Source organism: Catharus ustulatus, chromosome 8 (genome assembly GCF_009819885.2).
Source record: "Catharus ustulatus isolate bCatUst1 chromosome 8, bCatUst1.pri.v2, whole genome shotgun sequence".
In the NCBI taxonomy this organism is placed as follows: Eukaryota; Metazoa; Chordata; class Aves; order Passeriformes; family Turdidae; genus Catharus; species Catharus ustulatus.
In genome coordinates this window covers 21,232,561-21,247,277 of record NC_046228.1, presented here as the reverse complement: position 1 = coordinate 21,247,277, position 14,717 = coordinate 21,232,561, and the positions used below count along the sequence as shown (strand labels likewise).

General features: G+C 36.3%; 1 protein-coding gene across 2 annotated transcripts in view; it reads right to left on the bottom strand.

The window, feature by feature from the left end:
• ADK (adenosine kinase) overlaps positions 1–14,717 on the bottom strand; it is a 275,192-nt gene that overhangs the window by 193,275 nt on the left and 67,200 nt on the right. For both annotated transcript variants that reach the window (XM_033066656.1, XM_033066657.1), the window contains exon 4: positions 10,898–10,976. In XM_033066656.1, coding sequence (XP_032922547.1) covers positions 10,898–10,976 — 79 coding nt within the window. The remainder of the gene's footprint in view (positions 1–10,897; positions 10,977–14,717) is intronic.

The following is a 14,717-nucleotide window of genomic DNA, read 5'->3' as shown; positions in this document are numbered from 1 at the left end:
GTCTGCATCTAACTCCTAAAGATGCCTTAGTAAATCAGAATAGTCTTCTCATAAGAAAAATAGAACAAATAAAACTGTGTAGAAGCAAACAAGTTAAATACTTCAAACATTGTTCAGTTAGCCCTGACAGTCCTGTGAGAATGGAGGAAGAGTGAAAGATAGATCCTTAGGAGTAGGATCTCACATAGCAAGGAAAAGGATGCAGAATGCAGCTATTACACATAAAGGACTCTTCCTCACTCACAAGTGGAAAAAAACCCTCAGTTAAAAGCAGAACACAAGCACAGCACTTGAAGTGAATAACTGCCAGCTTTCAGTACTTTATGGGTACAATACAACAAGAAACTAAGTGGAGCTGCTGCATATGTTTTTGTGCTTTAACAAATTCAGATTGTACATGAGCCATATTTTTCCTCTTCAGGTCTTGTGACCATTTTGAATGGAATCCCAGCAACGTGAGGTAAATATTCTGGTACATTTTCTACTACAGTTGAGATGACAACAGGCCTAATCCATCCAAATACTATTTTGCAGCAAGAAAAATAAAACTGTGAAACTCAATACATATCAATGAGATCAAATTTTACAAAAGTTTTTGGTTTTTTTAAGACTAGGTATACATACCAATAACAAGATAACCTACAGGTCTACTCTTATGGTCAGGGTGTAAGTGAATTGCTAATGGAGTAGTCCTAGGATTAAACTTCTCTATTGGGAATTCACTGCATTATCCTGTATCTTTTCTTTGAACAAAGTAGCACATAATGCTAGTCAGTGCAAAAGTCCCTGAATCACAGTCTGCTGAGGTGATTGACAATTTGCCCCTTTGAAATCATGCTCAGAATCCTAAAAAAAGCACTACTGTAACTCCTGACAAATCAGTCCTTACCTCTGTGCACTGTTAAAAAAATTAAGTAAACTCCTGTATTAAATTTCTATTCTGATAAACCTCTATTACCTGCATCATATCCATAAGAAAGAAAAAGATATAGTAATTTATTACAGGTCTACAATGTAAGTTAACAGTAATCAAAAGTAGAAAATCAGATATACATCCTCTTGAACTGAGCACAAATCATTGATGGAAGGAAAAGAATGGTTTTAGACAAGAAACCTGTAGACACATCTAAAAATGTGTAAAGAACTTATACCAATACATTTAAACTTTCTGAGGCAAGCACGAGATCTCCAGGAATAGTATATTATAAAACCTACATGGAGTTCTTAGCTAACAGCAAGATTGTCAGTGTTTGTGTTAAGACAGGGCGGGGGGAAGTGTACTTCCAACAGGAAGCATTCCAGAGATGTGCAAGAAGCCTCTGTAACTTGGCATTTCAGATTTCCAGGGCAATTAACTCCCCACTGTATCTCATCACTTAACATTAATTAATTGCTAAAGATGTAGTTATGTAACTTATTGAGCTGCTAAGGATAAAACAGCTCCCGAGCTCCCAAGGCTTGAGTGGCACGCCAAATTAATATCAGTGAAGCACAGGGATTTACCCTCTCTTCTGAGACTGCCAAATCACGCACTCGTTCTCCTTCCAGTGTCATCTAATGGGAGCAGATCACATAAATGTCAGTTAAGCCATCAGCCCACTGCTGCATGGAAAGTTTTATGGGGCAAAAGGCTCTGAGAAAGCCCCATTGTCATTCTGCACACAAACATGTTGGAGGGTTCACATCATGGTACCTTTGGAACCAGGTCCCCTTATTGTGGCTTACTGATACTTCCAGATTTTTGCTTCTTCAGAGGAAATCCCAGGCTGTACTAATTACTGCATTAGCTAGAAGACAGCTTAATTTTCAGGATAAGCACAAATTAGGGAATATGTTAATTAATACCACTCATATATAGCATGTCTTATAAGTTAAAGGTGGTGTTGGCTCAGGGAAAAACAGAATCAAAAACTGAGTCTGAGTCCCCTCATTCAGGTGGACGTTAGCTTAGAGACAAGTCTAAATTCCTGATTTGCTTTTGAAAAATCTGAAAAAGTTTTACAACTTCAGAACATGATGTTAACAGAGCTGAAGAGGCACGTAAGCTGAGTCCAGCAGCAGGCAGATGACCCAGAAAGAACCAATTGCCACCATTTATATAGTGCCTTTTGACTCTATGTGGGTGACTGATGTTTGATTACTCCAGAATATGAAAACAGTTTCTAATCATTTAAATAAATTACACTTTTGGATGGAAGAGCAGAGGCTGCATATGTATGCTAAAACTCACTCAAGCACACTGAAGAAGAGAGAATTTCAAAGTTCTATCTGAATGGATTTAGCAGTAATGTGATGGTACAACTCCTTTTCCTGGTTTTCTGAAATACGTCACATCCAAAATCACTTTAAAGATAGTCTTCCTACAATGCTGGCCATGATGCTGCTGGCCAGGAGCAAGATCTGAAAAAGCAAGTGAATATGGCTCTGGTACATCAGACAAGTCCAAGGGACCAGCAGCGAACCACTCAATTCCACACCAAAGTGATGCACATAAGGACACTTGTCTTGCAGTGCTTAACAGTTACCATCTGTCTCACAAAAAAGTCTGTTGTCAAACTGACAATGGTGTAACTGGAACCATCTCATTTTTGAGAGGACAGATTTAGGAACCTAGCATTGCAGAATCTGTAAAGCTGCCCTAAGCTCTTTGAACCATCATTTTCTGACCATCCTGATATTTGTTGAAATTATATTCCCAGGTCTATAAACATACACAGAGTTGTATACAGCTACTCCCAGTGTACAGAAAAAAGCCTCGCTATCAGCAACCTCAACAAGTCAGGTCCTCCAGTGCACTATTGAATCTTTCATCATCATCTGATCCATAACCACATGTACAATGGACGGGCTTCCTTCACAAGCACAAGGAAAGCTTGACAAGTTCCCAGCTTTGTAATCTGGGGGGAAATTTGCTTACCTTTTTGCAGAGTTTGTCATTAGGATAAAAAGATTTTGTTGCTTTTTTTGAACTGTCCACTGACCTCTAAATAAAGCCCTGAAAATCATCTTAGCTACAGCTGAGTGAAAGGTCTGGCAATTTTCTTTAAGACATTAAAAAAAAAAAAAATCTAGACAGCTCTCAAATGTTACAAAATTTCTCTGACATGTGTACTGATCAGTTGAGGCATTACACCAGTTTCCCAAGCTGCATGTTTTAATTCTGGTGAGGAAAGGCTGTCTGCTCTGTAACAAGCAGGGACACATCTCTGTGATGTTCGACACAGACTGATTTGGAAACACGCACGAATGACAGAACACGTTTGAGAGAAAAGTAGCTCAGCAAACTCATGTCACTGGAATGTGGTATTGTCTGCTGTGACACTATCAACAGGACATCATCTCCGCCAGAGTGGGAATAGCCACTGCTTATTTCCAAAGAGACAAACTTAAATGACTGTTTTTGTTAGCTCAGAGGCATGTTTTGCTACTCCTTCAGCAAGTACACATCTCGTTGGTTAGGACTGGTCACACAGAGCACTGAGGACAGGTGTTACAGAAATGCACATAACTGGCATTTAAATTTTAGTAAGGTATAAATACAAAAATTATCTGTGAGTCCCAGCTCTTCGTCTGGTTTATCTTCTTTCACATGGAACAGGTTTGAGAAGCAGGTATGTGCACTTGCAGGACAGGACATGGTGCTGACAAGAAGACCACACTGAGAATGTTATCCCAGGACGTGGTACAGAAAGAAGCTCACACTTCAAGATTTCTTCCTGAAGAGAAGGTAAGGCTATTACCCCTAAGTTTATTAAACCAGACCAAACAGAAAATGGTTTAGAGACCTTTTTTGTACATTTTCTTAAAAGCTGGATTAAACCACTGAAAACATTGGAAACACATGTTTGATGGGGCCAACAAGCCCATATGAGCAGAGCTGCTTAAGGAATGAAAATGAAGCTGCTTAAGGAATATCAAGTGTATGGCCAAAACTAACTCTGAGGAATTTAACATTCTGGTCCAAATGGTTCAGAAAGCACAAAACCTACCTCTCTGAACAAAATAAAATATTACCCATTTCCTTTTGGTCAACAGAAAGATACGGAACACTAAATGTTCTTTGCTTCACTATGGAGGAGTAAGAAGTTGTTTAGGGGACTGACTTGCAGTTTCTAGGAGTGTTAGCCCAGAAAGCGTTTTTTGAGAAAGCTATTCATTGTTTTCTTCATTGTGATTTTAAGTGCACAATTAAGCAGAACATTTCTAGTCAATGGCATGATTTATTTCATTAAAAAGTGACAGTTCCTGCAAAGTTGCACCAACATGAAAAAACTGAAAGCGTGCTTGAGGTGACCCCTCTGATAGCCTTTCCATTATCTCTGTCCCAGTTATACATGTTCAGCACATTCTGAGGCCTGCTCTTAGGCCAAGTCTTGCTTCCTGCTACGCCACCATCTAATCTACTGCAGAGAAGTAATCCAGAAATTCTCACAAGTCAGGAAAGGATTACATTCATTAGTTATATGCTCATTTATACAGAATGATAGAAGACTGAGGAGGAAATCACTAAAGGACCGATGGATTGCTGTGTTATGGATTGTGTAGATTATATTCTGTAAATGCTGTTTAGCCAAGGGTACTTCTTGGCAAACAGGTATAAACTTCATTTTAAAAGCATGGAATCAGTTGCAATGGAGCTACTTAGATGTTTACAAGACTACAGCTCATGTTGCTAATAAAATGCAGTTCTGTGCTTGCAAGTATTCTTCACACATAAATTTTTAATTTTACATATTATTTTTGGGTTAAGCATGAGGTGACCCAGTAGACAGACATGTTTAATATAAATCCAAGGTTTGGTAATTACTCACATTACAAGTTGTAAAAATTTAAAATACTTCTAAATCTTTAGAGAATACCGCTTTTTATAAACAAGCATGAATTTGTTTGCTTTTCAAAGCTAAATTCTCAAACTTATGAGTTCATTACATGCTAAAACGCACAATCCCTTTAGATTAACAGAACAAGTTAATCATAATGGAAGAATGAAAATTTGGATTAATTTACAAGCCCTTGAAATAGAGGATGATATTCAAAAAGTGTCATACTTCCCTGACGTGAATTCAAAAGTTCAACATAATTTAGCATATTATTCTCTCAATGTTATCCCTCATTTAAAAGTCACTCCAATCAACACTTTATTAAGAGTAAATAAAGACATACTCCAGTTTAAAGCCAAGCTTCTTCGAGTATCTAATGACAGGATGTAGACTTTTCCCAAAAATAATGTACAGCTCATAAACAGAAAGATTACAATTAGATAGCAAGAAGCAATGCAGAAACAAAAAGGGAATTATGATGATTTTCTCAGGTGTGACTATACAAACATAACTGTGAATTCCCAAGAGTATCTATATTAAAGCTTCCCAAATTTTCTAGTTTACATTTTCCCTTTACCTGCCAGTCCTACCAATTGAAGTTGAAATATGTCAAGCTACATAGCTTCCAAGTTGACATTGCATCAGCAGTAATAAAACTTGCGTAATGAGAATTTCACAATTCTACCAAGGATGAACAAACAACAGAATATACAGGACTGTCTAGTTGCTAAGTTAAATCCACAGCAATAGTAGAATTGCTAGAATAGAAATAAGCTATTAAGAATAGGACAAAAACCAACAGCACCCATTCTGAGGATGAAGACTGTGGGATTCTGTGTAAGAACTTCCAGAGAAACAAGAATGAAAATGTGCTGTTTGTTGCCAAGGTCATGCAGTTTGAAATCCAAGTTATAAAATTCTATGAAATTAAACCTGAAATCTGGCACTTGTGTTAGAAAGATAAAACTTCAAAGACTATTTCTTGCAGTTCTAACCTCAGCACTCTAAAAGCAAAAGAAATGCTGATAAAAATCATGCAAATACAGTCTGGTCAGCAATACTTGCCCTCTCTGCACATGTAAGCTATTTGCTTTTACATACTTTAAAGTCACGAGGCCTATTAAAAGACACAGACTTTTTTTTCCTTTCCAAATCAATGTCTATTGTTAGATGGGCACAGGTTTAACTAAAACTACAGAAGGAAGCTGAGTAGTAATAAAACACTGTCTCTACAAATCTGAATTTAGTTTGTTGGCAGAACCCTAAAACAATACATTATTTATGAACTTCATGCAGTTACACGTATGGATATTTTATAGATTTAATATAATGGAGCCAATCATTTGGAGAGATTGCAAGAACTCAGATTAAAGCAAGATGTCACATATCATACTATATATAAAGCCAAAATTTAATGAGACAAGTAAAGGTCAGAGAAGCACACTGCAGTTTCCATTTGATACCCCTACACTTCTTGTTAAGCATGCATCACAACTTCAAACATATAGCAAAATTAAAACTTAGTATAAAAGGATAATTCTAATGTCAAGCAAACAGGGAAGTTAAACTTTGGTTTCTATTCCAGAAACTAAAGGATTGCAATTCAGTCATCCTCTTTAGTCCTCATTTTCCAAAATATTATCAAGCAATTTTTAGTGAGTGATGTCTGATCAATTGAAATTCATCAACAAAGTTATCAATGTGTCTTATTGGTGGGTTAAGGGAAAAAAAAAAATCACCCCAACAACTAATAGTAACTTAGCACCTTTAGGAGCACATTACCTGCGTTTTTACTAATTATCTGGATTCCATCTGTTTTCTGTATTGTACTGCAGACAGGAAAGCCTTTTTTAATTCCTTTTACCCTCTTCCCATTTTTTACATTCTGTGTCTATTTTTCCAGCAAGTATTGAAGTCTCAAACAAAAAGATACTTCAAGAAGACCTTTCTTTAAGGTCTTATAATTCCTTAACCTGTCATAGTTAGCCATCTTTATTTCACAGGTGAACAAATTTACATGCAAGAAGGATTGGAGTTGACAAGGAAAGCAGAGTGGTAAGGAAGAAACAAGAATGGGACAGTGAGGGAATACAAAATCAGAGCAACATGGGGATTTTTATACTGTTTTTATCTTTCTATATTACTCATCAGTTTTTCTCTCAGTTTTGTCATTTCTCTCACATTCTGTCTGCACTTTCTTCACTTCTTTCTGTCACCATTACTCTCCTAATATTAATTAGTAATTCCAAGGCATAATTTGCTGTTAATTTAATCTCATTAAGGAATGACTAAACTGTTGTCTCATTTATTTTATCCTTTCCATTTTTATGCCTGCTACTGTCATTTCTGGAATACATCAATCACTTTCCCCCTGCCTCCTTTCATATCATGACTCAAGCCATGATAATAATGATTCCCTAACTCTTTCCAGGATCAATTTAAACAGCTTTAAATATTCCAGAAAATGTGACCATGAAAACCTTTAGTACTGCTCTTCAATACTTTCACATTGTTCTTGGTACTCTCTTTCACCATTAGCAGGTATTTTTAACAAATATTATTGTACTTATAAAAGTGCTTATATAACACACTTTTGAAGAGTGTGATATTTCTGATTTTCTGCCCCTTTGTCATTTATCTTCCACCCTCTCAATGTTTATCCAATAGTCTTCTGTATTTCTTCTGCAACAGAAGAATTTTTCCTTTTACAAAGCTTTCCCTGTAATGTACGATGTGACTCTGCTTCCATATTTCATTTTGTGGAAATATGTCTTCACCATTGTACATGAGAAGCATTTCTACAAAAACAAACAAACAAAAAAAAAACCCCAAACAAACAAACAAAAAAAAACCAAAACAAAAAACCACACAAAAAAACACCAACAAGACCTTTTCTATATGTCCTTCATATGTCCAGACCTTCCACTTTTTCTGACCCTGCTGAGATACCCTGTCCACATAAAGCTTTCCTTGGGCAGTTGATAGGGCCAACTTTCTGATTTTAATGACGCTCTCTAGCTATTGTTCAGTCCTGCAGAGTGTCACACACTGTCCTTCTGCTCTGCTGCAAGACAACATTGAAAAAATATCAAGATGCCCTTTTGTACCTTACCAGCCAAATTCCTCCTTCACGGCTGCACTTCACATATTCGCTTTCTGTTAATATGCTAGAAAAAAACCCATAAATTTTAACTTTGCTCTTCACAGCTTAACTGTAATTCTGGTTAATTCTTTGTAAACTTCTAAAATCTTCACTTCCTTTATAGCTGATGCTGCTTTAAATTGTAGTTCCAAGCCCCATGATTTAAGCGTCATTTTCTTCACAGTTTTCTTCAGATTCAGAACTTCTTCCTATTGCTTCTTTCTGTGATTACTATCTCAAATTTTTCACACATGACAAATAGAGTATTTCTAAGACTTTTTTCTTTTTTTCATAAAGAAATTGCCTTACCCTGCTCAGAAACAGAGAGCATTTCTTGCGTAGACCATACTACCTTTGCAGGTACAACGGAAATATCCAAAATCTATGAGCACATGTAACAGATGATGATATGTTCATACACCATGAGCAGATGATCACCAGATGATCACCATACACCATGTAAGCAAGCATCTGACAGGTTTATTTTTCATTTTTAAACACATTATATACTCTAAAGTTTGCCCACCCAATGCCTTTGGGTATTTTTGTTTCCACATAGTGTTGCTTTTCTGACCTTTATAGAGGGTCTATCTATCTGAAACAAACAATTCCATAACCTTGAGCTGCTTCCTAAGTTCTTCCTTTTTGTAATCCAACCATTTTTTTAGTTGCACTTTTCCTATTACACTCCTTAGTAATAAACACTTCCCACGCAGAACTCAACTTTTAAAAAAGCAATTTGCCAGACTTCAGGGCCCATTTTTTTATTTCCAACCATTCTACTCAGTTGCATTTCATTGTAGTCAGGCTTCCAGAGATGCCTTTCTTTAGCATGTCATTATTTCTCACCAACTTTTAAACAGCTGGAGCAAACTCTTTAAGGTTTTAACTCTCATTTTATAGCACACTTTTCCCATAATGTTGAGAAATTAATAAGAGCTGTATTCTTAGGATTTCTTTCTCTCATCTTCTCACAGAGAATCCACATTCACTCCCAGTGTAGCTGCCTTGGCACTCTGAACTTATTTATTGGTCCTTTATTTCTCAGTCACCAGATAAGCTTCCTGAAATAGTGTTTATTATTCTCCCACTGCTTTCAACAAATTAATACATATTTAAGTTGGCTCTCTCTAAGGTTACTTACACAGTCATTCTCTCTAATAAGCTGATAAATATTGCAGCAAAAACTCTTCCAGAATTTCTAATTTAATTTTTGGTTTACATTTCAACTACTTTTTTTCTATCATTGCATTTTTTTTTCTTCTGCTAAAGCTTACAGAATAACAGCATCTTTCAACATTTCCAGAATTCACTTTTTTTTTCCCTCTCTCTCACTCTCCCATCTCTCTTTTTAAAGTCTTTTAGTGATGTGATGTTATTCATGCACAACTGTTTAAGTTTCAATCGTGTTTGAAACAGAAACTAGGAGATGACAAACCTTCTGGAGAAAAATACAATTCCAGATGGCAACTGGAGCTGAATGAGGCTCCCAGCTCTGAGCCAAGATAAAGGAAAAGTTCACTGACAAAACCTATCTGTGTAAGAAAGGCACATTGACACAGAAATACCTACATTTGACTGATTTAAATTTCACCTATTTCCTTGACTCTATATGGGTTCTGTGTACTTCATAGTGTAATTATTGAACAATACCTGGACTGATAGATTAATGACAGTTATAGAATGAAACATAGTTTACTAATAAATCAGCTAATGCCACAGAGGTCAGTCACTTCAAGGAGAGATGGTATTAAAATCCTTGGCTCTTTGAACACTTCAAAGTTTAGAAAACGCTGAGTTTATCAGTTATCAGAAGCAAAAAAATTGGCTTGACCCCACAGCTAAAAAAATAGCTCAGAAAGCCAACTGTATTTTACAAAAATAACCATTTCAGAATGACAACGCTACATACATTAAAACATATGCAATTTTTTTTTAATCCAAAATATTTTCAAGATATTAGGGGTTTCATAAAATGAAAACTTGAGTAAAATAGCAACAGCTATTTTATAGAAAGGAGCAGTAATTACAACAGTATTTTTTTCCCTTTTGTGAGGGGGGTGGTGAGCAACATTTATTGTAATTTTTTTTCTTCCAAATGTGCATTTAATGCTATCTGGCAGTCAGTTTTAATTATATAAAGAGCATCAAAGTTAATATGCCAGGATCGTTAACAAGAAGGTCCTAAGTACCATTTGTGTATTTTTAATCAGAATTTTTGCATCTCTCAAAATATGAAAATGTGCACCCAGGTATATGCTTGACAGTGGTGTGACAAAAAGCATACTTTAGTTATATAAAACCTAATATACCTGAAACCAAATTCATCATTACTGTTGTTCATCCCACCCATAGCCAGAGACATTCCTGTTGTATAAAAGAAAGTTTTATGCTTCGGTCTTTTATGGACAAACTTTGAAGTTCTTACAGGATAAATGTGGTTAGAATCACAGAACAATGCAGACTAGACAGGACCTCTGCAGTTCTCCACTCCAACTCAGCAGTCAAAGCAGAGACAGCCTCAAATTTAGATCTGCCTGACCAAAGGACTCATCCTGGTATGTTATCAATATCTCCAAGCACAGAGACTCAACAACTGAAGTGTTTAAGCACTGTCATTATGACTTTTCTCAGTGTAAGATTCCTAACTGCAGCTAGCGACCTTGTCCTCACCTCTTCTCCTTCCAGCACATATTTTTGACAAAAGCTTTTCACTCCTGATACACTGGAGCTGTAGCTGTAACCTTAGCAAAACACTTGTGAAAAGACTAAAAAGCACGACTACAGAACAAGTCAGACAACACTATCAGCATAGGCTGAGCAACAGAATCACAAGCAGCCACTGAGCAGTGGGCATGAGAAACAGACAACACAGAGCAGATTCAAACATAACACCTGACATTATCAATAATTCTCTGCTAAAGGAAGAACAAACCTGGGCCACTTTAACGGAATTTTGAGTGGAACCACCAGCATGATATTCTACTTTGAACTTTTTCACAAGTTCTTCGAATCTGTTAAGAAAAAGTAGAGAAAAAAGTTAAACTGTGCAATTTTTTTTTTTTCTAAAACAAGACATGAAGATTAGAAGTAGATGACATCACATTACTTGAAAACAAGAAATTCACATACATTGACTGTTACACATAATGCAAGCTGGAAACATTCCTTCAGCGTTTGTCCAAATCACAATGCAAAGTGTGACATCAAATTCAACTCTCCACCTAAAAGCTGAGAGTGGAGTAAACACTTGGAGGGAAAAAATTATCTGGAGCATAAGCTTGACTGTAATGAACTGTTAGAGTGGTAAAATATATGCTTGAAGAAAAATTACATAAATGAAGATATTCAAATACTTATTCCACCTCATTAAATTTTACATTCTGTTTCTAGCTTAAGAGAACATTGAGGAGATCTGGTGCCTAGTTCAAAATTAACTTAAACCAAACAACAGTGCTATATTTTAAGATCTCATATGAAAGAGTGTATGTTGACAGATGAAGAACGTTGAACAAATCTAGCTGTATGTGAAAAAACTTGGTAACAGAAAAGGTGAACTTTCAGACCCTTCAAGCCATACTACTATGAAAATAGAGAATTCTCTGTCAACATTCAGGAGTATATTAGGTTTGAATACTAGAACAAATATTTGAATTTTTAACAGAAGTATCTACCCTCATATTTCAAATCCCACTTTCTGGTTAAAACCCAGTGGACTGTAAGGCACTGTTCATTGCCTAGAATAGGTGTTGCAGCTCTGATCAGAGGATACAACCACTCAAGAACCATCTCCTCTCTGGTCACAGGCTCTAGAAAAGGGAACTAGAAAGAGGGATTTATGGAGACTGCAGAGAGCCTATGCACAAATACTGCATCATGCCTTTAAATCCCAAGCTTACTTCAAAATGAGTGGCTTAAACAGCAGGATAAGCAACCTCAGAAGATGTTAGACTCAGAAATACTTCTGCAGGCAAGTCATTTGTTTGCAGATGTGAGATTCAAAATACCTCCATTACCCAAATTAACAGCATTTATTTGTCTTTAATGCCTATTAACTTCACCTTCAACAAACAGTTGCCCAGTTAGATGTATTCCAATATATTTTAGTGTGTTTAGCATCTTTTTAAGGAGTGACACATCTTTATTTCCATCACAGTGCAAGTTGAATGCTATCCACCAACCCTACCCTTTCTCTCCTCCTCACAACCCCAATCTTCTTATATTATGCAAACAACAGCTCTGGGGATAGATTTGTCAAATAATGACTTGTTTGGTTAAAAAGGTTTTTATTTTCAATACCATCTTATTAATAAGAGCATTTTTCTTTCTACAGTACTTTCCATTTAAAGTGTTTGAGTAATGAGCTACTCACCCCTAGTGAACTACCAATGGGCACACAATTAGAAAGAATCAAGAACTAAATTACTACATATGCTTTTCACAGTTATCCACACTACTAATTATCCACCAGTTCTAAGTCAAGCAATTGAAACCTTAAATGATAGCAAGTAGCTGAAAGTGGGAAAAAAAATAACAAAACCCAACAGGTTTCTTAACAATTGCTTTTCAAGCAAAGACAAACCATCGTGAACCAATTAAGTATTTTGGCAATATTTTTTCTTTAATCTAATTGACATTTTTGCCTTCTCACTCAATTTAAGTATGTAGTCTGGAAGTCACATTTTTTTTTTTTATTCCTGTATATCTATAAGCATGCAAGTTGATATTTTAATTCTTTTACCTAAATGAACTTCAAAATGTTTCCATGTCCACATTATTTAATGGCATGTTAAACCTTGTAAACACAGCATACTTCAGCTGAGCACCTATGTAAGCAGCTCTATGTCTAGGTAAGTATGTGTTTAAATAATTATTTTGTAGTTCAAATAAAGGATAAAAGTGGCACTATCTGAAGTTGGAGGAAAAAAATTGGAAACTGCCATAAAATACCATCTGTATCATAAAAATTTCAAAGTGACAGCTATGTAATCTAATAAATAATCTGAAGAAATTACTTACAATTACTTAGCACAGTAAGATGAATTATTTCAGATTGAACATAAAAACACATAACTCATTCTTTTCAAATTAAGATGGTGAATTTAACATCTCTAAATATCTGTTATATAAAACAATGAGTTCATACAGCTGCAAGAAAAGTAGATTTTGCTGGTCATTTTCCATGACACATCAGAAGGACAATATAAATTCTGTTGGTTTAATCCACAAGAGCCTGAATTGCATCAAGAATGACCTCAAAATTGAGAATGCTCCCAGTTTTTTATCTCAAGATGGAAAGTCAGATGGACGTTTTTCCAAATGTCAGCAGATGGCACAGGCAGTGTGTGAACACATCCTTTGTCACTGTGTGCTGCCTGCCTCACCTGCAAAGAGAAGAATCATTCCAACTGTAGCAACTGCTCCAAGGCTCGGGAATGCTGCACAGAGCTGCTGTGTGTGCTTCAGAGCTAAGCTGTTATCACACTTAGGATAATTCAAGAAAATTAGAACCTTATGAGCACAATGGAATATTATTTTTGCTTCATGTTCTGTAGTTGTTGGTTTTTCTGTTTCTAAGGCTGTTCTGTGTCTGAGAACTGTGACCCTTTTCCTGACCTTGCAACATACCATTATCTTAAATAACAGAATAATAAATCCCACAATCGGCACCATATAAAGGGGCCCCTATTTTTAGTACCATGAATTTGTCCAGCACATTAAAGCATATTTTAACAAAAATAGGTCTGCATTTGCAGTAGTATATGTTTTCAGCTGTGATACTGCTGATCACCCCTAGCACTGACCAAAGAGGATATGTTAATGTTTTGCTCAGTTACAGTAAAGGTAGTAACACTTCTGTCAGTTGCTTTTTTTCCCTTTCTTCAAAAGAGAATGTACTCCTAATTGAACTTGATACTGAAAGGTGAGGCTGTTCACTAGCCTCACTTTTGACAGCATAAATGACTATTAAAAAAAATTAGAAGGTGGTAGTAGAAGAAGCTATTAGACAAAAGAACCCAAACAAAAATGAGGCTATAATCTGCCTTTCTGCGTTTTTGGTTTTTTTTTTTTTTTAATAAAATATACCTCCTTACTTCAGGATGGAGGCTGATTTTCAGAAGGCACAGACTCTTTCCTTACATATGCCATACCATTACCTCAAACTGGAGACAGCTGTTAGAATTTCCCCCCAGTAAACATCACTGCTAACAATTCCACCACCCTGTTTGACTCTCAGACCATCCATAACACAAGCATCACTAGCCACTTTCTCTGTGTGCTTTTACTAAACTATGTGCAAACCTTACACTATTCCTTCTCATAGCACCTCTTAAAAAGCATGATTTACTGTACTGAAGAGAAAAATGCACTCGCTGTAATATCTAATCCCTGCAGACACCTGCAAAGACGATCTGTGTCAGTTGCCCCTCTGAGCAGCAAGAGCTGAGGCCTCTTGCCCTACTCTCCCACAGCCCCTTCTCAGTCTACGCAAGCAGAAGTTGCTTCTCTACATTCTCAAGGCCCTGCAGAGTGCTATACACTGAACATACCATCCTTCATTCGGTACATTCAGATTTACAACAGCCTCCAGGCACAAAGCTGTCAACAAAAATAGCTTTTCTCTCACTAACCCATGATATCATCCAATGTCCAGTTACTAGAATTTTCTGACTATTAGCAAAACTACTTTAAATCTTCCTTCAAACTATCTTTCACCATAATGTCATAAAAAAGTCATCAGCAAGGCTGTGTGA